General features: G+C 35.4%; 2 protein-coding genes across 2 annotated transcripts; one reads left to right on the forward strand and one right to left on the reverse strand.

Moving 5' to 3' along the window:
* The first annotated feature begins 886 nt into the window (after positions 1-886).
* LOC135586920 (uncharacterized) lies at positions 887-11,535 on the forward strand. The gene is made up of 13 exons (XM_065120458.1): positions 887-1,045; positions 2,024-2,085; positions 2,194-2,247; positions 2,348-2,380; positions 3,640-3,744; positions 6,511-6,618; positions 6,788-6,859; positions 6,950-7,000; positions 7,554-7,616; positions 7,696-7,820; positions 8,574-8,730; positions 10,386-11,139; positions 11,222-11,535. The coding sequence occupies exons 1-12, from the start codon at positions 931-933 to the stop codon at positions 11,094-11,096; spliced, it is 1,656 nt and encodes a 551-aa protein (XP_064976530.1). The 5' UTR covers positions 887-930; the 3' UTR covers positions 11,097-11,139; positions 11,222-11,535.
* A 588-nt stretch (positions 11,536-12,123) lies between these two features.
* Positions 12,124-24,057, reverse strand: LOC103974858 (hexokinase-3). The gene is made up of 9 exons (XM_065120459.1): positions 23,626-24,057; positions 16,805-16,955; positions 16,544-16,726; positions 15,278-15,352; positions 14,229-14,384; positions 14,031-14,129; positions 13,811-13,938; positions 12,812-12,893; positions 12,124-12,721 (listed from the first exon to the last, which is right to left on the reverse strand). The coding sequence occupies exons 1-9, from the start codon at positions 23,895-23,897 to the stop codon at positions 12,368-12,370; spliced, it is 1,500 nt and encodes a 499-aa protein (XP_064976531.1). The 5' UTR covers positions 23,898-24,057; the 3' UTR covers positions 12,124-12,367.
* Positions 24,058-24,819: the final 762 nt, after the last annotated feature.

The raw sequence follows: 24,819 nt of genomic DNA on the forward strand, positions 1-24,819 counted from the left end.
TCTACTATATTTCAATTCACATGTAACTCTCTCTGGAGGGAATGAAGTGTGCCTGTACGCGTGGCCACTAAATCTTAAAGAGGTGTTTCCATTGTGATGTGAAAAGTACTGCAACAAAGTTTGGTATGCCATCACTTGTGTATGACAATTTGGTAGCCTTCGACCATAAAAAATGTTGAAAGCTTTAGATCGTCGCAGGCACCAATTTTGCCGCGACTGAACTAACTTCACTTGTTTGGATGCTGTAGCCCTAAATGACCGAGTTTCATGTGGTTTGTTCATCCAGCATTTAAGAATGTTTAGTATGACTTATTCGTGGTTAAATCTTTTTCTTGCAATTTTAAGGCTATGTTTTTTTCTTATCCTTAAATTAGAGAATAAAAAATTAGGAAATGTTCATCTTGATATTACTTCTGAAGTTATTTGAAATAGAAAAACCATCAACACCAAATTACTCCGATGGATGACTCATTTATCCTAAAATACAATTCAGTCATCCTCTCATTTCTTCTATGATATTAAATTTGAGCGGCCCACAATCCATAACGGCTACCAAATGTGCTGAAGAAAAAAAGAAATTTCTATCATTTTTTAGAAGTGCAAAAAGAAAAAAAAAAGATGTCAAATGTGCTTATACAGATTAAAAAATAATTTTATAAGGTTAAAAATAATTTTTTTTATTAGAGTAATAGATTAAATATTTTCTTTTTATAAGTATAAGAATCGATCGAAATACCATTACATAAGCTAATATGTAATGAGCCTCAAAATTACTTCGGATGGAAGTTTCGTTCCGACGGTAAAGTTATCCGGTTCGATCTAATTGATTGGACCGATCGTTCATAGCCCTTAAGTAAGCCGGCACGTGGGGTGGACCGACCAAAACCAGAGCGGCATTTTGGTTCTCGAGGAGTTCTCTTGGCGGCGACGATGGCGGGGGACGCAACGGCGGAGGCCGCGGTGGCGGAGGGCGTGAAGAAGATTCAGATATACTCGTCCTCATCGTCGTCCTCTTCAGCTAGGCAAGTGACTCCTTTTTGGAAAGGTAAAACCATCTCTTTTGGCTGCAAAAACAAGTAGGCGTCGATCAAAGAGGGACGCTCCGTTTCCTTCTCCGAATCCTCGTATAGGTTATCCATAAAGATGGTTCTTCTGAAGTTAGTCTTTTGCATTAATCTTGTATATTTCCAAAAACCCACAAGAACAAGTAGGCATCGCGTGCTCTCTCACCAAATGCTACGAAGAGGTCGTCCACCGGTGAAGATATCGAGACACTGGTCGCGTAAAACCCACAAAAGAAGGGCCTAGATCAAGAAATCTACTCCCTCACCAATTCTTCTATGGGTCATTCATCCATGATAGAGTTTTATAAAGTTACTGTCAAAATTGTATATTCCTCTAACCCACAAAATTATGCATCGATCACTCACCAAATCTGCCGAATAGATCATCCATCCATGAAAAATAATTCTTTTGAGGTTACTCTTCGTATTAATATATTTGTCTTACTAAAACCCACAAAAGAAGTGGACATCGATCAAGGAAAAGAGCTCTCTCACCAAATTTTACATCTATACATGAAACAGACTTCCTTTAAAGTTACCCTTTGCATTGATCTTGCCTTTTCTCTTGAAATCCACAAAAGATGTGGGCGTGGATCAAGAAAGATGGTCCCGCACCAAATTTTCCATGGTCATCTATACATGAAAGAGAACTATTTTAAAGTTACTTTGTGTTAATGTCGATTCTTTTCCGAAAACTCACAAGAAGAAAGTTGTTATCAATCAAGTAAGCTGCTTCCTTACCAAATCTCTCATATAGGCTATCCATCCGTGAAAGAAAGACCTTTTAAAATTATGCTTTCCATTAATCTTGCCTCTTTTCCTAAAATCCACAAAAGTATTGGGCATCAAACAACAGAGGTGCGGCCTCACCAAATCTTCTGCATAGGTCAATATTCAATGAAAGATAGTCCAATCATGCATTAATCTTATCTTTGTTCCTTCCTGATATCTTTGTACAGAGAAGTATGAAAGGGATGCCAAGAAATACTGGGATATCTTTTACAAGCGACACGAAGACAGGGTGAGTTTCTCTTTCATTTTTGTTTGTGAATTTTTGATGTAGTTGTAAATTTTTCCCTTTTTGAGAAATTAAATTTGTTATTTTGTATGTGTTCTGGGGGTTGCAAAGTTCTTCAAGGACCGACATTACTTGGACAAAGAATGGGGCCACTATTTCTTGGCTGTAAATCTTTTTTTCTCTGTCATGGAATTTATCTCTTTTAACTGAGGAATTCTGGTATACTGATTTGTTCTGTTTCTCATCATTGTTGTTCTTCTTCAAGGATAAGGATGGCAAAAACCTTGTTGTTTTAGAGGTAACCGTCAACCTTTCATCTTACTTATGGCTTTACTCAATGCTATTAAATTTGTTCCAAATTTAGCTTAATGAATACACATTAAATTTGCCGAATTTCTGAAACTTATGGAATATATTTAAAAATTTCTCTTCATATTATGGTCTTGTGTCTCTCGTTCTAATTATTTGGTTTTAACCATTTATTGGTGCTTGCGATGCATTTCGTTTAATTGTTAAATGTCTTTGATGTTTTGTATCTTAAAATTTTTCATGTCTTTTTAGTATATACAATTAAAACTATGATTGTTAAGTATTTTCCAATCTAGCTGACTATTAGACTTAGCTTTATGATTGCTTGCCATTTCTTCTTATTGCAGACATTTTTTCTGAAATGTCGGTGTTTTTGTAGCCCAGCTAATAAATTTGCTTGTTTTAAAAGACAAGCAATGTCAGCGTTATTAACAAGATAAATCTGTTTGGATATTAAAAAGAAGAGAAGTTTAACATAAATGTGCTTTAAGTTATATATCACGCAATTTCAACCTGGCCACCATCTTTATTGTGCTAAAACAGAAGGTGAAATTGTTCTTTTCTTTTAGTGTTGCAAGCTTCATTAACAACGATGAGCATGCAACGTTACATGATTTAGTATTTCAAATTCCATGTTCCAGCTTAGGTTAACCTTAAGCAAGTCTAGTATAAATCATATATTTCAATTTTCTATGCCTATATAAGTTTTCTTTTTTGACAACATTGGCTTGGTTGATGGGTGCTGGTCTCTTCTTTGGCTTTTGCGAAAAATAATTTGAGATTCTTCTTTCGTTCCCTTAGTATATAGCCAAACTTTTAAGAACTCCTGGTTATGATAGATCTTCAGGGGTGGTTTCAAACTTTCGATTGGCCTTTTTTGTATTTGCTGTCCTGTAACAATGATATTTATTTTTCTGTAGTTTTCAATTAATTGCTTGTATAGGGAATTTCATGAAGTCGTCCCTTGGTTCCTTGGGCTTGTAATGCTATAAAAAAGGATAAGTTTTGTACATGCTTGTTAGTTCCATTCTTGCTTTGCCTAAATTTACCTTGGCTAGAAGTTTAGCTTTGGATTTATATTGTTGACTATTTTATGAAGTTCAATCACAAAATCTGTCTTCTATGCAATCTTCTCATGACTGATATAGATCTAATTATTTCTTCTTTCTGGCCTTATCTATTTTTCTGTTTGCTTTTCATTCTACATTATTGTTGTTATTAAGCATCATTTGTGGAATTTATTGAAAGGTTGGTTGTGGAGCTGGAAACACAATTTTTCCTTTGGTTGCAACATATCCATATATCATTGTTCATGCCTGTGATTTTTCGTCACGTGCCATTGACTTAGTGAAGGTTTGTTTTCTGCTTCCTGTAATTTTCTTTCTAGAGGTTCTCTTGCAATCTTTGTTCCATTAAATTTGATGTAACTGCTAAAAGTAAACAGATTCCAAAATCATACTATCACGTGATACAATTTTGTTGTCTAGAATCTTGTTATGCTGAAGGTAGTTTAAGTTTTATTGTAATGCTCATTAATATAATCTGCCAGATCCTGTAAAATAGCTATTACATCAACAGAAAGTATGGAAGCATAGGTTTATAGCACAATTTAAAGAATTTTCTGGATATCTATCAGACTTTGGTCATTGAAATGAGCCAAGTATATGCCACGTGGGCTGTCTTTTTAGACCCATGATTTGGTATCTGGTATAACTGGCTAAGTATTGGTAATTTGTCTGCTTTGTATTTGTAATTCATAAAGAAGTATATTAGACTTGTGGTAAGTTGGATCTAGAACAATCTAAACAAGTAATTTTTAAGAGGGGACAAGTTGCTGCAAAAAGAGCTGAACCAGACAGAAGCATGACCTATAATTTGTATGAACAGTAGCATAAAGTGACATGATGGCTCTTAAATTGACGAGATTTTGGCTTTTGATCGATCTAACTGACAGGGAGGACAAGTGTCCTTAACCCTTAAATAGTTGAAAGCTTCCGTGGAGTGAACTTCTTTCAATTAGAACTAATTATGCATTTTGGATTTTTAACTTGACATTATATTTCCTCTATGGTGCATCGCTAGTTTGGTATCTTGGAGATATTCTTCACTCATGTAGGCATTATTAATATTGGCAAATGCTAAAAGCCTTGCTTTGTATTGACCAAGGAATTAAATAGGAATTCACTGGTCCAACTTAGGACTGGTACTGGACCATTTAGGCTAGGTCCAATCTATATATATTTTTAAATTTTTTTCTGGTGATACTAGATTGTATGGGTCAGTATATCATCTAATCTACTGATAACAGTGTCTAATCTACTCGTAACAGTGTCTGATTGGTTGCTGAAACTGGTAGTGGACCGAGATTGAAATCCTTATTTTAGAGAATCTTCCATCATTACAGTGTGTAATTTATGTGAAGTAATAGCTATTTTTTCCAATAGAAGATACTAAGTCTTCAAAGATATCATTCATATTCATTGCATGTAAAAAAAGGAAACAAAATATTTACATATTGCTAGTGTCCAACATGCATTTTGAGTGCTTCCTGTACTTGATCTTTAGATATCCTGCATATATTTTATCAATTAACAAGTTAAGGTTGAAGATACTTATATGTGGCTTTAGTCCAAAATAGCTCTGCTAGTTGTTTGATATACTGAACCTTGATTGATTTGTCTATATGTGTGAAGTTGGTTATATCTTGGGTTTTTAATTTCGAATGATACCGCCTGTACCGGGCAGTACCGTTGATTGGTGTTGTTTTCGCTCTGTTACCACACGAAATCGGTCGGTGGGAGAAGGAAGAAGAGAGAGAAGAAAAGGGAGAACTTGGAGATTCGGTGCCGCTCTCCCTCGACTATCCTGATTCGTCGCCATCCTCCCTCGTTGGACGCCGCAGATGAGATGTCGCCTCCTCATCTGAGGCGACGAGGCCTCGACGTTGTCGGTGACTTCTCCTCATCCGTGCGTGGAGAAGAAGCCTCGGTGACGCCACCAAGGCTTCGCGGGAGAAGAAATGAGGCAACATCACCCTTTTTTATATTTCTTAACTTTTTTGTTATATATATATATACACACACACACACACACGAGATTCGGTGCCGCTCTCCCTCGACTATCCCGATTCGTCGCCGTCCTCCCTCGTCGGACGCCGCAGATGAGATGTCGCCTCCTCATCTGAGGCGACGAGGCCTCGACGTTGTCGGTGACTTCTCCTCATCCGTGCGTGGAGAAGAAGCCTCGGTGACGCCACCAAGGCTTTGCGGGAGAAGAAATGAGGCAACATCACCCTTTTTTATATTTCTTAACTTTTTTGTTATACACACACACACACACACACACACTGAGCGGTACGCCAGCACATATCGCTCGGTATACTCGTACCATACTGAACTGAACTTGATACTCCGGTACCGTACGAAATTATGAACCTTGGTTATATCCTGTTATGAAAATAACATAAAATATTGTTTGTGAATAACCTGCGTGTATACTGAAGCATTTAACACATGTACAGGAGTGTTCACGAATATTTTCCATTACGAACACAACAAAAACAACAAGCATTTTGAATTTTTCTTGCTCTGTTACTTTTCTCTCTTCATGGATATATCCACTTACCGATACATACACATGCTTTTAGAATGTGAAAAACACCTTGGGATCAGCAGATCATTAAAATGGTCTTATGTAGTACAGAATTTTACACATAGAAAACATGAGAAAAGAGTGTGGTAAGGAGAGTAATTGAACATCTGATGTTAAGAAAAGATTAGGTGTCGTACTAGAAACATATAAACTGTTTATGCATCCTTTTTCAAGGCTCCAAGCAAGCTTACAGTGAATGGTGCAAAACTGAAAATAGAGTTGCTTGCCAGAATATCATTTTCTACAAGCAGGATGTGACCCTAAGAGTTGTTCCCTTACAACCTGATCTCCTCATGAAACAACGTAAGACTGCATCATCCTTTTCACTAAGTATGCCCTTTATGATGTGACTCTATGAAATAAACTATCATGCAACGATACGTCTGGCATGTTCTGGTCAAAGATATTAATATATATTTTTTATACTGCTATAATTTTCATTACCTTACCTGAGAAACTGCTTTGCAGGGACACAAAGACTTCTCAGCCGATCGCATTAATGCATTTGTTTGTGATCTCACAGTGCAAACCCTCAGTGAGATAATCGAACCTTCTTCTGTCGACATTGTAACCATGGTAAGTGATTATAATCTATGTAATAATTCTTCTTCAAGGCTTTCTGAATGGTTTTTTTAGATAGCTTCCCCTTTCTTCTTGTTACTATTAATATCTTCTATTTTGGGTCTTTGTTTTAGATTCCTAGTTGAGATACCATTAGTAGCCCAACTGCTGACACATTAAATAGGTTTTTGTGTTGTCTGCAGTTTCTCCGGAGAAGATGCCTTTGGTGCTACATAATATAAGGAGAGTTCTTAAAGTAAGTTTTTTCCTTTAAAAAAAAAAAGAGTAATGAGGGCATCATTATAGTCTACAGGCACCTCTAATTTCCTGCCTGACTTGTTCTCAGCCAAATGGTCGTGTACTTTTCCGTGATTACGCCACTGGTGACCTTGCGCAGGTGAGTTATGTTAGTACTACATTAGTTGGATTACTTAAATTATTTATATGTCTTTTGAATCTAATGTTCTAATAAGAATCTATTTTTTACAGTTTATGACCAATTAAACTTATTAGAATTTTAATTTTAATTTTTTTTTAATGTTATTCACTGAAATCTTTATGCTATGTGAAGACTATCTGCTTTACATTGTTTACTTTGTGAAGATCTAGACAAACAAACTTGTGGTCCCTTGCCTAGTTATCTCTTAGGTACAATTTCTTTAACCAAAACTTACATGTGGCCCCTTGCCTACTTGTCTGTTTTGCATGTAGAATGTTCTTCTCTTCAGAACTTGCTTGCAATATCACTATTCATATTGGTTTTGTCAAAATTGTTCACCATAAGAATTTATTTTAATCAACAGGCAACTTGGTTTGAATTTATTTTGGTTGTCATGTTCCCATTCAGTTTGTACTGAACTCTCTATTTTGCTTCACCAGGGAATAATTATACTTCTTTCTGGGATTTGGTAATTCTAACAAACAAGCATATAATTACAAATATTTTACAGGAAAGGCTCACTTGCAAAGAGCAGCAGATTAGTGAGAACTTCTATGTCAGAGGTGATGGAACAGTAAGTTATAGATGAGCTTAGTTTTAACACGGACTTGATATTCCGGATTCCTTTTTCTTACTAATACTTTCCTGCACAGCGTGCTTATTACTTTTCCAAAAAATTCTTGGCAAATCTCTTTATGCAAAATGGGTTTAGTGTCGAGGAAGTTAGCATCTGCAGTAAACAAGTTGAGAATCGCTCGTTGGAAATAGTGATGAATAGGTACTGATTGGAGTAACTCTTTATTGTTGAAAGAATTTTTTTTTTTTAAATTGTCATTTAAAATCCTGATATCGTCTTTGATATTTTTTAAGTCAATAAATTGTGATTAAGTTAGCTGCTAGATATTACCATATGCATCATAAAAACCTTGATTAAAGCTATATGATTGTAGTTGTTGTTCATTCATCTACTAGTGCTGAGAAAAATGATGAGATTTTAATCCAGCATTCATGCTTAGTTGTGCACATAAATGTAAAAATATTGCTGCATGAGTTACATCTTTTTTTCATGATTAGTAATAATTCTTCTCACTTTCTATGTTAATATGAGATTCAATTTTTGTGAAAATTTAATGTAACGTGGGTAGCATAATTTGTTACTTATATGAGGAATGGATTATTAATTTCGCTTATTAATTTTTTTTGCCTTTATCTTAAGCAAATCTTTGTTTTCATCTTCCAGCAGCCTCAGTTTCCATAAGTGGTTACTCCAGCATGGTTTCATTGACATAATTCCTATAGGTTTATGATTGTTTTCCAATGTGTTATTCTGCGATGTGCAGTCACTATGTAGCTAGCTGCCTTGTCTTTTTCTGTGAAGGACTGTTTATTATAGTGTTAGCATTACATTCACGTCTTGGGTATCTCCATTACATTTCACGTCTTGGGTATCTCTTGTTCTGAAGAACCTCGGTACTGCTATGGTGATCGGTGTTAATTTGTTTTATTTTTCTGCTTTTGGTCATTATCTTAGGCGTTGGATTCAAGCCGTCTTCTGCAACAGATCTTTGGTCCAAATGCATGAAAACATGTCGATCACCGAGAAATTTTTGAACAATTACGATGATACAGAAGTTGACGTATCTGACAGTATTGCTGACATGTTTGGCATGTCACCACCTGCTGATGAGGTAACTCTTTAGGCTCTTGTGAATTTTTGCACTGTTTTTCTTAAAGAATTATTATATATAATTTCTTGAACTAGTTGGAGCTTAGTAACAAAACATTGTTCTTCTTTTAGTTCTTGTTTGTTGAGAGTCAGTGGCAGATGATTTGAAATGTCTTGTTGTTATACTAGTGTCATTTTAAACTGGATTTTATAATAATAGTCATTTTTTCATTTTGCAATGTAAAGCTCATTTTTGCTAGGTTCTTATCTGTTTTAATATGGAAAAGGACTTACATGTTATAGTAATATAGACTGCTCTAACATTACGTTTATGATAATATGGGCTGATAAAGTCTCATTGGAATAACTGCCATTCATGTAGTAAGCCTCTACAGATTGAAATGGTAGCTATTTCTTATTTCTTTTGTCTTATCAGTTTGTAATAAAACTTCTGGTTCTCTATGGACATGGATTGTGGTGCACCTGTAGTTTAACTCTGACTAAACACATGTTATCATGTTTCAAAGCAACTTTATCGATTTCTTGGCATTATCTCTTATTCATTAAACAGACTTGAATTTGGATTTTTAATGTTTAATGTCCAATTGGTCACAAGTTCTCACAATGAGAAGATGAGCAATGGGTGTGGGCATATTTTTAAGATCCAGCTGCCATAGGGACAACGAACATGACCTTTAATATTGAAACGAAAAATAAAAATAAAAACCTCCATATTAAGCAGCATGTTTAATGTTGGTCATTTCTGCCTCATTGTAAATACAAATTCTGATTTGACCTATTTTCAATATGCTCAGCTTGCAATTGATTATTACTGTATTCCAATACCATAAGTGTGGCAACCTAGAGCAACAAAAATGCAGGTTAATAGCAAAGCCCTTCACTATTTTTTTTTCCAGTTGTTAATTTCCATCAAATTTCCTCCATCAATTTAATTCATGGTACCTTACAATTTAATACTGTATAAAACATCCATGTTATTGTGAACAAAAATAATCTTAATATTAAGCTTCACATTCTCTTCAGACAAAATAGTGATATTCTTCTCATAGCATGAAGCTGTGATAACTTTTTTAAACTGCATTGTGCTCTTACTGTTTCTTGTCATCCTAGCATGAAGTCTTGAACATGCTTATAATCTGGATTCAGTTGAAATTTGAGTTATTGCATTATCCAACATCATTGTTCTATTGTTGTAGATCGTTAGATAATAGAATCATTTGTTTAATAACTATTGGATAAACGCTAGTGATAATTATATTAGCTATTTCTTTTCCTTGATAGATTCTTGTAGTAATACTGTCATAGGTGGTAAGATATAGTTCCAGGACATTTATCATAGAGAATAAAGATATGATAGTTGGAAAAACAAAGTTTTGCCAAGAAAGGTTCCTTTTTCTCTTTTCTACTTCTTTGATATTCTTTTCTTTATTTTCATTGGATAAGATCAATATGTGATTGACAGTGTTGCTTCTTTCTTTAAGCAACCACTGAATTATATTATCTTGTGAAGTAGGTTAAATAAAAATGCATCAAGCTGCGATGTATCCATCTCTTATGTTGTTAGTTTGCATATGACAGAATCCTTTAATTGTTCTAAATTAACAATATTTTATATTGCTTTTAATTTGTGGGTTGTCCTGTGATTGCAAGAAATAGGTTATCAAGATTGAAGTGAAAGACTACAGCTTTAAGATAAAAGCACTTGCTAAAGAATATCAACATACCTGCAAATCTACTGGACTTATGATATGGGAATCAGCTCATCTAATGAGCAACTTATTGGCAGAAAACCCTTCAATTGTTGCAGGAAAGAAGATGTTGGAATTGGGTTGTGGCTCTGCTGGTATCTGCTCAATGATTGCTGCTCAGTTGGCAGAGGTGGTGGTCTCTACTGATGGAGATACAGAAGCTCTTAGCCTTCTAAGAGAGAATATCATATCAAACTTAGAAACAAGTTTGCTTAATAAAATTGTGGTTAAGAGGTTACTCTGGGGAAATACAGAGGACATCAAAGCCATCAAGGATCTTTGTGGACATAGTGGAGGTTTTGAGATTATCATAGGGACTGATGTAACTTACAATTATGATGCTATTTCACCTCTGTTTGAGACAGCAAGAGAGCTGATAAGCAACCGGGAAAATGGGAATTGCAAGCCAGCCCTTGTATTATGCCACATTCAAAGAAGAGTTGATGAAAGCTCAATAATTTCCACTGCATTGCACTTTGGTTTTGAGCTTGTCGATAGGTGGGTTAATGGAATGCATTCGAGTCATGGTGGTATCATCAACTCTTGGTTCGTCGAAGGTGCTGGTTACATGAGTTTCTTCAAGAATACGCCACTGGCTATCTTGTATTTTCATGCCTGAGAAACACTCTCTTGCATGCATTACATAGTCTTTCGTCAGTGAGGTTGTGGAGTAATTCTCGTTCTTCTCATTGTTGTAATATTTTCTGTATCTAACTCCTATCTTCATTTTGCTTTTCTTTGCAGATTCACTTGACGGAGTAGGAGCTTCGTGGAAGTAATTGTGCTCAGTATCGGCCTATATGAATTGTTGATCTGCAAATCGCCATTGTGGACTTGCATGAAGCCAATTCTGTGTTTTGCACGAGATAAGTTAGTTTTGAGATAGCTGAATGTTCAGGTTTATAGAACTATTTCTACTATTCCTTTTAACTTTCTCTGTGCTTTGGAAGTTAGTTTTGAGTTCCAAAATGACAAATGCTGGCCTTGCAAAACAGTTTCTGTTTGTAAAATATGTCGGATGAAACTTTGGTAAGTTTAATTTACCACCATCAGATTAATATTTTAGTTGTGAAAAATCGATCAACATCAATGAAATTTTATGAATAATTTTCAAAGCTTTGCCTAGTAGTACTGATTTCTTAAAAAATTGATGTGTTGCACGCAACCATGACTACATACGTTTATGTCAAAGAATTTATTAAAGATTGTGCGTACGCTATAATGCCAGAGATTTAATGTATTATTGTAAAAAAAAAGATCTAATATATAATCCCAATTTATCATTAAAAATAGTGTTGTATGCAAAATATTAGACGGGATCTAATAGTCCATTGTTCCCCGAACCAGTTTAAGTTAGGTCAACATGAAAGAAGAAATTTGGGTCTTCCACATTGTATATTTTGAAATGATTTACCAAGAAACTTAGTAATCAAATAGTTTTGTCCTGTTTTATATTTGATTTATACAAAAAATTCATCCCGACCATTATGGAGTCCAGCAAAAATTTCTTGCACAACAAAACCAAATACGAAAGAAGTGTGAATATAGTTGCTGACAATGGTGGGGAAATGTCACAGACATATCATAGTTTTCACTCGACTTTTTATTTTTTATATTTTTTCAAAAGAGATGATATCTGAATACTTCACATATTTTCTTCTTTTTTAGCAGTAGGATGGATTGTGACTTCCTATGAAAACCAGCAGAGCTGTTGTTCAGCAAGCAACAAAGATATTTACACACCACAACAGATTTAAAGATACTGGGAGTTTCTGCACAACAACACCTTATATATATATTTTTTTCTTTTTTGCAAATATATATACTAATTTTACTATGAAACAATTTCTTACATTTGCACAGAAAAAAAATATATTTGTATTGGGTGATTCATCGTTTGGATGAATATGTTGCAATAAGGAGAGCAGCGCCTATTCCCGATCCATCTTCTGCCACCCTGAGAACCACATTTTGGGCAATCTCCTCCCCTAATATATCTGTGATGGCTTCATTCATATATTCCCTAAATATTGAATAATTCGTATAAAGGCCCCTCTCAATTGCGACAACTGATCTCTTTGGTTTGCCTTTGGCTCTTCCACTAGCCACGCCACTGATCCCATCTCTTCCTATTTTTTTCAGTATACCGATTATTCCGGCTGCAGTTAACCTAGCAGCCCTTCTGGTAACTATGTCGCAAACTCTCACAACAAGCATTCTTGCTTTCAGAGAGATACCAGGCATCTGTTAAGATCCAGAAGAACATATTTATGATTACAACACAGAGCCATAATGCATCTGCCAAAAAAGGAGCAATCATGGTGATGCCTTTACCTGAAATTGTTCTTCAAGTATCCTTCCAACTTCTCTTAAGTTAGGAGAATCATCTTCGTGCATCGCAGCCATCAAAGGTGTCCTGAATTATAGAGACGGAAAGTTATGGACTTGAGAATCTTTAGTTTTTTTTTATTTTATTTGAGGGTACAGTGTTTTTACAAAATGGACATTCATAACTCACTTGAAAAAATTTATTGTATCAACAATATATTTGAGAAATGATATGAAACAAAAAAAAAGAGAGAATGAGAAAATAAGAAAAGAAGGAAGATATGGGAGGATAAAAAAAAACTCTTTCTATTTTAAGAGATACGAAGAGCTAATAGCTCGAAGTACAAAAATTTGATAGGGTTTCTAGTTTTAGAATGCTCTATCAATCTTCCTTCCTTCCTCTTTTATAGATCTCTTGTACATTGAATTCCTCAACCACCTAATTAATGAGCCATAATTTACCAAAACTCAAGCACAAATTACAATAAATATTAAATTCATAGTACATTGTGATTTGGTGGTTTTAAATTTTCTTAATTATTTTAAGATATGAACCATTTTCCTGAAATTTGATAAGGTTCAACTTAAAATTTATTATCTTGGAACTTGGGAGCATTTAATGCTCACCATGCACTATATCAGAAAATATGTTTTATCTCACTTGATTGAGATAAAATCTAAAACTTAGAGAAAATATTATTGTTCTTCCAACGCAAGAATTATCAGTAATGCACACTCCCAAGAATCACAAGAATTATTAGGGTAAAGCAAAGTGTCACATGTGACTTTCGGAAAACCATATTGCATTTTGTTACAAGAAATTATGCAAAATAGGAATTGTGACACGAATTTATCAGAATGAAACACCTAAACATGTATATCTAAGAAAGTTTTCTTCTAGATGCAAGAAATGATAAAGATTCACGCCGCCAGAAAATATGTGAAGATGCTATTATAAATAATCTGCATGCATGATTTTGTGATGCTGTATCACCAATGACATACCTCAAGATAAATGGTACTGACAGATGATATGCAGATTCTCCAAAAATATCTGACTCCTCCGCAATCCTATGAAGTACCCTTCTAACAATTTCACCCAAATACATCCCTGAAATCATTTTCTCAAAACCCTGAAACGAGGCAAACCATGTCAAATGGTCTCTCAATTGTAGAAATTGGAAGTAAAATTTAATCAAAATGAATAAAATTTCAGGAAACCTACTTGCTCATTTCGGTTTGGACTTTCGTCATCCAGAGCAATATCATAAGAGGTCTTTGGAAGATGTGCTGACCAGAAGTTTCCCCACTCCATGTTGACAACCTAATCAGCACATAAATGGGTATGTAAGCAAACTACAAAACTCATGCAAAAACTCTATAACTCAAAAATCATGAAACTTGAATTTAAACTAAAAGATACCATGCCTCCAGAGTTTGTAAGAAGGCCTTGCGACTTAATAAGTGCATCAGATCGCTCAACATAGCATGCATTGGTGCCTGTTCCAATTATCACTGCAGCAACAGTGTCTTTATCATAATAATGGCCAAGAGCTAATGTGCCTACAGTATCATTCACCTGCATAAATGGACATAATGTAAAGCCCACTAAAGTTACTTAGGTGGCATACTTACTCCACTGTTCTTGAAGTGCTAGAAAAACATGAGCAATTTGAGAAGTCATTAACTGGAGAAAAAGGATAAGTGGAAGGGATTGGATTAATTTCCATGAAATTCTAGAAAAATCCATTTCTATAAAGTTTTTGCAGATTAAAAACGCATTAAGCACACTTTCATTTTTAGAAAAATTGTGATTATCTGCTTATCACTGAACTGGAAATTATTAAATTTATCATAATGGTGCCATAAAGTTCCATATATTATCTCTTAGAGTTGATACATTTTAGAGAACAAATACAAGCCACTATAATTTCCATAAATGAATTACTTAATCTGAAAGAGAACTTAGACACAGCGGTTAGTGAACATAATAAATCTGATAATCAGGAGCTAGTTATGACAAATAATTTTGTTTCAAAATATATTACTCGTAAATTTTTTTTCCAAAGATATATCCAAAAGAGAGACCAACTGGGGGCAGTTGGGAAGACATTCAATTAGAAATTAAAAGTAGAATGAGGTCATTGCCCCCCTCACCATGCTTTCACTCCATCCTTGTATGTGTACCTTAAATAAGTTCTAAATACATCTTACTATATCTGTTCACTTTTGTTTGGTTTACATTGAAAACTTTACAAGGAGACGCATTTAACAACTACTAATACACAAAAGTAACAATTTCAGGTACAACTTGATTATAATAATTACTAAACACGGCTTTGAGCGAATGCAGATTAAGGCTGTTGCACACAAGCAGAAAAAAAGATTACAGCAGTTACTTCTGTATTCTTTTAATGTGATTCCATAAATCAGGAAAATTTGTTAGGAAAAAAGAGGATTATGAAACCGTACCAAAGCTCCCACCCGCATATTCAATCCATTTCTTGACATGGCTTCCTCTAAACACCGCGAAACATCTTTTCCAACCTAAATTGCAAAGGTGAAGTTAGTTGGTTCTTATAAATACTTGTGTGAATTTTAATGATGAAAAGGCAAAGAAAGCATATGCTCACCCTCTTCAATCAACCAAAATAAGGTATATATGGAAAAGCACACTATAAAATGAGCTACTAGATTAGTTTATGCCAAGAGTATAAATCATACTCTAACATACCATTATTTAATGTAAAGAAGTTCATTTAATGTAACAAGTCAAACTTCATCATAGTTATTAGTTCACATGAAAAGAATTTCTAGATCCATCCTCATTCATAAATATTTGAAAATAACAATAGAAGTTAGCAATGTCAGGCACAACTGGCATAAAGTACAAGTTCCATGGGAAAAAAAATCTAAAATTACAAGTAATTTAATGTTAATCAACTTAAATTCTCATTTACAAGTTGTTGATTTATAATTTCACAAAGGCTATGTTGTTCTGAAGTAAATTTTAGAGCACCATAAACAACAAAATCTAGCACTCATGTCAAAAGCATCAAAATAAGCTAACTAATAAAATACAAGTTTTAAAAAGTTCTTAAGAATTAAAAGACTGCTGCTAGTTCTTTTTTAATCAGCAATAGGAACCAAAAAAAATCATTGATCCAAGATATAGAAAAGAAACACAATGATGATATCTCAGCACATGGCGCTCTCTACAATTTGATGAATAAAAATCAGAATCATGGTCCATTAACATGCACAAACTTGAACATTAATGCTTATGTAAATGCAAAACCAATTTAACAACCCGAAGTGTATGGTATTTATTTTCTGTTAGCAGTCACATAGATAGCCTTGAGACATGTTAAAATTACTTAAGTCTTGCACAACAAACAACTCGTCAAAAGGATTTTCAGTCTAAGTTCGCTATATAAGAGCTCATCATGGTGTTTGGGGAATCAATTGATTATACTCAAAATATAGAAGCTGTATAAAATATATGCATTAATATTCAATAACTTTAACAGCAAATAGAACATTGTAGATTGTGTTCATTAACAAATTGTTCAAGTATAGATGTTAAAAGATACCATGCAGGATCAGTTACAACTTACAACCACTACCAAAGTTGCCAGAAAATAGAGTATGTAGATCAAATAATTTCATTGCCCTTAAATTTAACCAGTACAGTTATCAGGAATTTGAACATATACTCATGGTGAAAAGTCAACTTACAACATCTTCAATTGCAAATCCTTTCGTCCATTTGATAAGAACACCTGAAGAAATAGACAATTGCCTGATAGGAAAAGAAAATGTAAAACCAAGTTCCTTCCTCTCATCTGTTACTTGATCGATACCATTTTCCTCTCGTTCAACAAATTCTTTTAGTGTCAAAGAAATAAAATCAAAAAGTTCCTGTATACAAAGATAACAGAATAAACTGTTATATAACCAACACATGGAGCTAAACAGTTGAAAAAAAGCCACAGTTACCTCACTTGTACTGGATGCCAATTCCTGGGGAATCTGATGTTGTTCAACTTTGTGGTTTATGATCTTAGACCCTCTACCACCAAGTTGAATTCTCAAGACTTGGCAAGTAGTAGCTCCTAAATCAAGAGCATAATATATTCCATCTTCATCCCTGCTTAACCAGATATTTTCATTAGCAACAAACAATCATTTTTAAAGAGCAATAAAACAAGTCATTTATAAAAGAACAATAAAAGAAGTCTTCTTACGAAGCAAAAGATACATATTCCCTTATAAAAGAAAGAAAATGCAACAGCCCATGGAAAATTATAATGGTAAATCAATGCTTAGACAGTGCTAATGCTGCTCGACTATCCTTGCAAAAGAGCTTAAATGGCAATAAACAGTTCTCCAATCTTTGTGTATCAAGATAAAGAATCAAGCATCCTCCTAGTCCTACTTTCAGTCATTCTAGCCTTCTAAGGTAGATAGTGTACCCAAAGAATACATGTATGTAAGTCATCCATGCAGCAACCCGATTATCCCCTTCAGCCACCAGATAAAATGAAATGCAAGCTTGAAGAGATTAGAACAGAATTTCAAATTTATCAACAAAACAAGATATCAAACTAAAAAAGAAAAGTAGAAACTGACAATAATACTGCAAAGATGATAGTGGTGCAAATCCATAATAATGAATGTACTGATAACCAAAAACAAGTTAAAACAACACTTGGGCTTTATAACTTAAAGAAAAGATCTCATCAGTGTGATGAGAGCTATCATCAGACGAGGGACTGAAAAATGAACATTGTCCCAATAAGCTATAGTTACCTATAAAGTAGAAGTTGAGACAAATAGCTTATAAATTGGTTTAGACAATGCGTACAGTACAGAGATACATATTAGCCCACCAACTAATATTGCATGGTATCAGTGAAAAATAATAAAAAGAACCAAGTGGTATCAAATTGTATGGTCCATTATTGGTGCTTTGTCAGACCAGCACCAAACAATATGCTGCTGTCCAGCTAGTGTTACCATGTCAAAGTCCATCGTAATAATTTCAAAGAGGCATCCTTGTGTTATGCATACAGAATCAATACAACCCATGTTCAAGCCAGTGTGAATTCAATTTATTGAAATGGTCTTCTTTGATTTTAAGTAATTTAATTCCATATTTAGAAATATTTAAGTGATATCAATATGATCTAAAATGACATTTTGGTTATATATGGGTTAGTTCCTAATTTCGTGTTTATTTAGTTAGTTCCAGATTGCTAAAACACGAGTTCAGGATAGGTAGGAGATGCAATAAGTGCTTGCTCAAACTATGGCTGAAAATACCAATTAATACTGGTCCATTATCAGTTTCAACAATATTATTAAACTGATACAATATTAGTATATTAGGCAGTCTCCTGGACTACACCATCTGCTAAAATTTGTTTCACCATTCAGTATCATGAAAATAAAAATAAAAAGATATATACCGAATGATACTGAACCATATGATCCTCTACCAATTCTTGGTTGGTCTGATAAGATATATACTAGTCTGATTGGATTATGAAGCCACAGCTAAAAGCCTAATTGCTTACTATAAATTGATTGGATTCAGGGACAAGCAAAAAGATAAAATCCATACAACCTGCTCTTGCCTATCATAATGGACATAATGTAACAGAAATATTTACTTTTAAATCCAATTGCAATTCATCAAAATCATTCTTTGGTTGATGCACCGATACAGTATGCCAGCTTAATGTGAAATTAATCAACAAATTGCTTATATTATTACTACAAATTATTTGGTGGCTGACAATCATTGTTCCAGTAAATTTTCATGAATACCTCTTAACAGGAGCTATTCAAACTTATGATTTTATATGCAATATTGTGCTACATAAGTTGGAAGCTACTAATAATGGTTCCATAATGTCATGAGATTTTTGCAATGCCTATCACACCTGTTATGAAGAGTCTTTAAACCTTATTGGTACACCCCCAAAATCTTTTGGAAATAGTTTCTTTTTCTTTGTGAATGTTGAGCATTTAATGACGGACAAGAAGGAAAACTGAAGTTCGAAGAGGGAATATCGTGGTCAAATATTTAAATAAAGGCTTTTGTCAATCCAACTTGATTAATTGATTAATTCATTTTATATTGTATATATATCTGAAGGGGACAATGTAAGCATGTGGACAGGTGCACACATTAAGTAGACGGCCAGACACGAGCATGTGGATGCAACATGAAACTATTTAATCTTTTTATGAAGTAATAGAGGTATGCTAATGAATGTAAACAATGCTTTAAAGAGCATACTGATGATCCTACTCATCTAGGTACCCCATATATATATGTGTATATATGTACATATATATATATATGTATATATATATATGTATATATATATATGTATATATATATATGTATGTATATATACATACATGTATATATACATATATATATATATACATATACATATACATATACATATACATATATATACATATATATATATATAATTAATTAATTTTTTTCATCAACTATAACTAGCAAAGAATTAGACATACAAGAGTGAGTTCAAGTTGGAAAAGGGTATATGCAAACATTGTCAAATCAATTATTTATTTAAGAATCATATAATTAATACAATCATTATAAGCCATCAAGGAAATTGACAAGGAAGTGTCTAATTTACTACAATCTAATCATATGAACCTTGATTATGATATGGTATTTTTTTTCAGCCAACAATGATACCTCATAATTTTTAACTCAGCCCACTCAAATATGACAGCTCATCAGCATATTCCCTGCACAAAGTTAAAGCTGTTTCAGGGTGTTTTTCTTCATGACAAGGAATGCACTTAATTTCGAAATTCCCTATGCATGAAGGGTTGTTTCATGCACTACTATTTATTTTGGTATTTAGAACTTAAAAAGAACTTTAGAAACTGATAATAACTTGGCAGAAGCTCTCTTGAAGAACTCCCTTAAACTCTGTATCAATTGGATGCGTCCTTGAGTAGTGAGTCTTTTGATTTATGTTCTGTATCCTCGTTTATAATCCTTGACGTGATGAATTTCTGTATCCCTTTATGATTTTAACTTGATGGTGAACTATTTTTCAATCTTCTTTAAGTTTTATCATGAGTCCATGTCTTTTCTATTCAAAACACTCATTCCAGCAAATACAACTGTACTGCGACTTTTCTTCAAGAGTTTGTTCTTTGTCTACTGTGACATTTTCTATCTAAGAAACTGTTGCATCGGTTTCCTTTCGAAATCCATTCTGCATTTTACCCTCCCCTGTATCAGTTTGGTACAAGGTCTGCAATTTCGTACCGTACTGGAGTTTCGACATTCGCTCGGTACGGCATGAAATTATATACCGAGCGGTATACCATTCAGTATACCGCTCGGTATATATATATATATATAAAACTCGGCGACGTCGCCTTTTCCTTCCCCACGCGGGACGGCGTCGCCGAGGCGACGCGACGTTGCGTCGCCTCGGCAACGTTGCCGAACGTCGCCTTTTTCTACTATATATATATATATATATATATATATATAATAATAATAATAATAATAATAATAATAATAATAATAATAATAATAACTTGGCAGAAGCTCTCTTGGAGAACTCCCTTAAACTTTGTATCTCTTGGATGCGTCCTTGAGTGGTGAGTCTTTTGATTTCTATTCTGTATCATCGTTTATAATCCTTGGGGTGGTGAATTTATGTATCCTTTTGTGATTTTAACTTGGTGGTGAACTATTTTTCGATCTTCTTTAAGTTTTATCGTGAGTTTGTGTCTTTTCTATTCAAAACACTCAATCCAGCAAATACAACTGTACTGCGACTTTTCTTCAAGAGTTCCTTCTTTGTCTACCGTGACATTTTCTATCTGAGAAACTATTGCATCAGTTTCCGTTCGAAATCCATTCTGCATTTTACCCTCCCCAGTATCAGAAATAAATGACAACAAATGGTCAAAGGTCCAAGAAATCGATATATTATATCCAAGCTTCTGTGTAACAACGACAAATATCAACATAACAATAAAATAAAAAAAAAACTCAAATGCATGTTTCACCAATATAGATAATATATATGGCAGGAGTTATGCGCCTCTTGTGTCGACTTTGGTATGTTCATTACTAGTCTAGGTGCAGAAAGTGAAGATCACTTCACTCACTTCGAGCATGGGCCAATTCAGGTCTAATTGAAATATATGACCACTTAAACTAATAAACTTTATTCTAAGTTCCTACATCAATTACTATTTCAAACTCCATAGAACCCTAATTCACACAGAGAGGGAACAATCAACATCGACGAACAATTATCGTAGTAGATTAATTTTTATGGACAATCATTGACAATTAGCAAACAAGATATTTGTTGGTTCTCCACTACTCTTCCCTTTTAACCATCTATCTTTTCCTCATTCTCTAATACTCTCAACTAATGACTTGGTTGGTGTTACTATCCTTTGTCTAGATGAATGATGCAACAATTTATTGTTCATCTGGCCAATTGCGACAAGTATGGTTGATGTTGTTGCTTGTCTGACAAACATTGGCAGTATCTCTCTTGTAAATGATGTTATTGCTACAACCTCTAGTCTATGTTTTTATCATAGTAGTAAATATTTTCCCCAGAGTTTCGGAAAAAATATGACTTGCTTCATTAAAATGCACACTTCTTTGTCTCTTGAATTTGGTGTTCATGAGACTTAGAGCCCCTTTAAGTACCGTGCTTTTCTCTGTCAAATGATGCACACAAACCATTAAACACCAAATATCTACTTCTATCTATAAGTCAAAACTTTCACTTGTTTTGGACTCTTATTACTTAAAATCGGGATTCTATTTCTCAAACATAATCCCTTTCCTGAACTGTCACCACGGAGCCAATCTCATATAAGGATCAGGATTCAAAATATAGAAAGGACTAACTGCTGTTAGTTCCAAACACTGCAATAGCCTCATATATCCTTAAGGAAGTTTGAATGCAAAACAGGAATTCCTTAATAGATCAAATTTCATATGTCCAATGTACTTAACCATCTAACAGTACATTTAATCTAGGATTCACATTCAGAAAGCACAGGTCCGCCAGCTGCCATATGATTTCCATCATCACTACCAGATGACTCAACCAGAATGCTTCCATAAGAGGGAAGCAGGAAGCAAGAAAGAGAGAGAGAGAGAGAGAGAGAGAGAGAGAGAGAGAGAGAGAGAGAGAGATGGATAAAAACTATGAATTGTCATTGACCAAAAAAACATGTATATGTACTAACAGAGACATTTTCATGTCTCCAATGTCCTATCCACAAATCTATCCAACCTTTCTTCTTAGCATCTCATCACCAGCAACGCTCATGAACTAATACAAAAAAGTTGGCCACACGCTTGGTTCTTTTATAAAGGACAGCCTGCAGCTATAAAAGTCCATAAAAAAGGGCCAAGAGACACCCTTCCACCACAGCCACCACCATACTCCTCTTTATTAAGAGCAGACTAACCTGGAAGGTTTTCCCCAACAAAGGTGAAATTTCAACAGCTGGATCATATGCCAGCTGACTCAATTCTTCCAGAGTAACAGAACTGAAATAAGACCATCAGCAAACTATCCAGAGTTAATCCTAACTGCCCAACAATAGAACTTTTGAATCAACCGAAATAACAAATTTGTCCCGTCTTTTGTTACTTCTACTCATTCAACTTGTATGTGTTACTAATTGGTCATGACTCAGCTCAAGATTTATACCCACCACAACCTTCTCTATATGATTGTACATATCAGATAGTCCTTCATTCATGCAACATAATTCCGCGTATGCAAAGGTCTCCTTTGAAGACAAGACTGATATGCAAGGTAGTTACCTGATTACTATTTCTTTTGGGTCGAAATTTCAGAACATGTAATGAAAACTAGAGAAATTGAGTTCATGGCTCATGCTGCATTGTCTCCGGTGAAACATTGTATCTCCATATTGTCTCCTTGGGAAATCAGATACACAGACACATCCATCTCATATTCTTGTGTCCACGTACCTACAACTGTGTTGCAAACAAATAGTGGGAATTGGGTGACCTTAATATTTTAAAGTGATTAAAATTAGTATTTAAAAAAATCAAGATAGAACAAGTTAATTGATCACAATATAAAAGAATATGGAAAGAATATCAGCACAAATTCCTCTCGTTCTCTTGGGATCAGGACCATGTCATACTGAAAGCTCTGGTATCTTGGAGCATGTAAACGGAACACTATTCCTTCTTTTCCCTACCTTTCACGAGACTAATATACAAAAACCAACGCATTTATGCAAAGATGTAAGACAATAATATCAGACCCCTACCATTACGCAATTCATTAAAGAGTGAATAAAACACAAGAAGGAAACATATAGATATTAAAGAGTGAATACATTAGAAATCTATCTAGCAAACTGAAGAAGAAAATAAAACACAAGAATCACAACAAAAAGCAACATTCCACAAGAAGTAACAACAAAAATAATAATACAACAACCTTAGCACGTGCAAAATTCCAACTTGGTTCACCCCCATAACACCAAAGCAAACTAAAACGCAAGCACATTCATTGAAGCAAACATTAAAAGCTCGCATCTACATCACGGAGAGAAAACAATCGCATCGACCGAGGAATCCCAATAGAAACAAGAACATCCCAAACTCTCCAAGATCTTTACCGGCACGAGAAGAACAGGAAACCGAAGCATCTCCTTCCGTGAACAAAACAAAAAGACGGAGAAAAGAAAATAAGACAACAACGAGGGAAGCGGGATGCGATTACCCATCGGGGAGCGTCTCGACGAAGGTGAGCAGCATCTTGAGCTTACTCCCTCCATCGGAGGCGAGCCCAGCGTACATCTCGACGGCCATGGCGTCCACCACTTGGCGCAGCCTCCCGACCGGGGTGGCGCAACCCTCTTCGAACCCCTCCACCACCGCCACCTCCCGCCCCCACCGCAACCAGCTCCGCGCCCTCCGTCTCACCAGCGCCGCCGCGATCGCGCACGTCACCACCGCGCACCCCACCGCCACCCCCAACCCCACCCTCCCCATCCCGCGTCCTCCCGCTCCCCCACCGTGCTCCTCACTCCATCCACCGGCACGGACACCACGGAGGCCGCCGGCGGGAGGAGATGAAGCGTTTGCTAGCGCGCCGATGAGCGAAAGAGGAATGGAACAGAGAAAGCGACCGCTAAAGAGAACGCGAGCGACAAAGAGAGAGAGAGAGAGAGAGAGCGACCGAGCGAGCGCAGAGGCGAGGGTATGGAGTGGTTTATTTACAGGTGAGTTTTGCGCTTTAATTAATTGGTTAATTAATTAGTTAATCCCTTTTTAAGGGCAGGGCAACATTGAAAATTTCAAATGTAGCGTTGCAATGCGCAGCGGAGTGCGTACTCCGTGCGCCTTCCTTTCCCCTCAGCATTCAAAATGACTAATACGCCCCTGTTCCCGTCACGAAATATCGGATGTGGACAGCTGGGCTGGCGTTTGACTCGTGTCGGTTGTGGACCTCTGACGACGGGGCCCCCCCACCCCTCTCCCTTTCCACCGTCCCTTATATCGGCTTCCGTTTAGGACCGGGACGTCGCGGTTATTTGCGATGATGCCACCGAATCAAATTGGGACCTCCATATCACCTTGGGGAACGAATGATGGGACCCGGTGATAGATACAGTAATTAAGGAACTGCTTCGCTCGGTAAATCTCATTCCTACGTGCTCTGATGACATTTGTTCATTGTTTCTTTTCTCCCAAGTCGTAATTAAAAACATAGTGCTGCTTGTCACATCATATCAAATCATATCATTCCCAACAAATCGCTGTATACGTACTTCTTGGTGATTCCCATCATGCCCAGCCTTTTAACTTCAATTACTTGCTTTTATCATCCTGACTCATCATATATATCCAGCCCTATCAGCGAAGGGTAGAAAGGGAAAGGAAGCGGACAGCGCGGCTACAGTTCTCGACATAT

This window comes from Musa acuminata, chromosome BXJ2-8 (assembly GCF_036884655.1).
Source record: "Musa acuminata AAA Group cultivar baxijiao chromosome BXJ2-8, Cavendish_Baxijiao_AAA, whole genome shotgun sequence".
Taxonomy (NCBI): domain Eukaryota; kingdom Viridiplantae; phylum Streptophyta; class Magnoliopsida; order Zingiberales; family Musaceae; genus Musa; species Musa acuminata.

Excerpts from the sequence above, each read along its gene's own strand:
- LOC135586920 (XM_065120458.1), top strand. The coding sequence starts at position 931 with ATGGCGGGGGACGCAACGGCGGAGGCCGCGGTGGCGGAGGGCGTGAAG. Across the intron at positions 7,001-7,553 it reads CCACTGGTGACCTTGCGCAG|GAAAGGCTCACTTGCAAAGA; the intron begins GTGAGTTATGTT and ends AATATTTTACAG. Across the intron at positions 8,731-10,385 it reads TGTCACCACCTGCTGATGAG|GTTATCAAGATTGAAGTGAA; the intron begins GTAACTCTTTAG and ends TGCAAGAAATAG.
- LOC103974858 (XM_065120459.1), bottom strand. The coding sequence starts at position 23,897 with ATGGGGAGGGTGGGGTTGGGGGTGGCGGTGGGGTGCGCGGTGGTGACG. Across the intron at positions 14,385-15,277 it reads ATATGCGGGTGGGAGCTTTG|GTGAATGATACTGTAGGCAC; the intron begins GTACGGTTTCAT and ends CCATTTATGCAG. Across the intron at positions 13,939-14,030 it reads GTCCAAACCGAAATGAGCAA|GGTTTTGAGAAAATGATTTC; the intron begins GTAGGTTTCCTG and ends GCCTCGTTTCAG.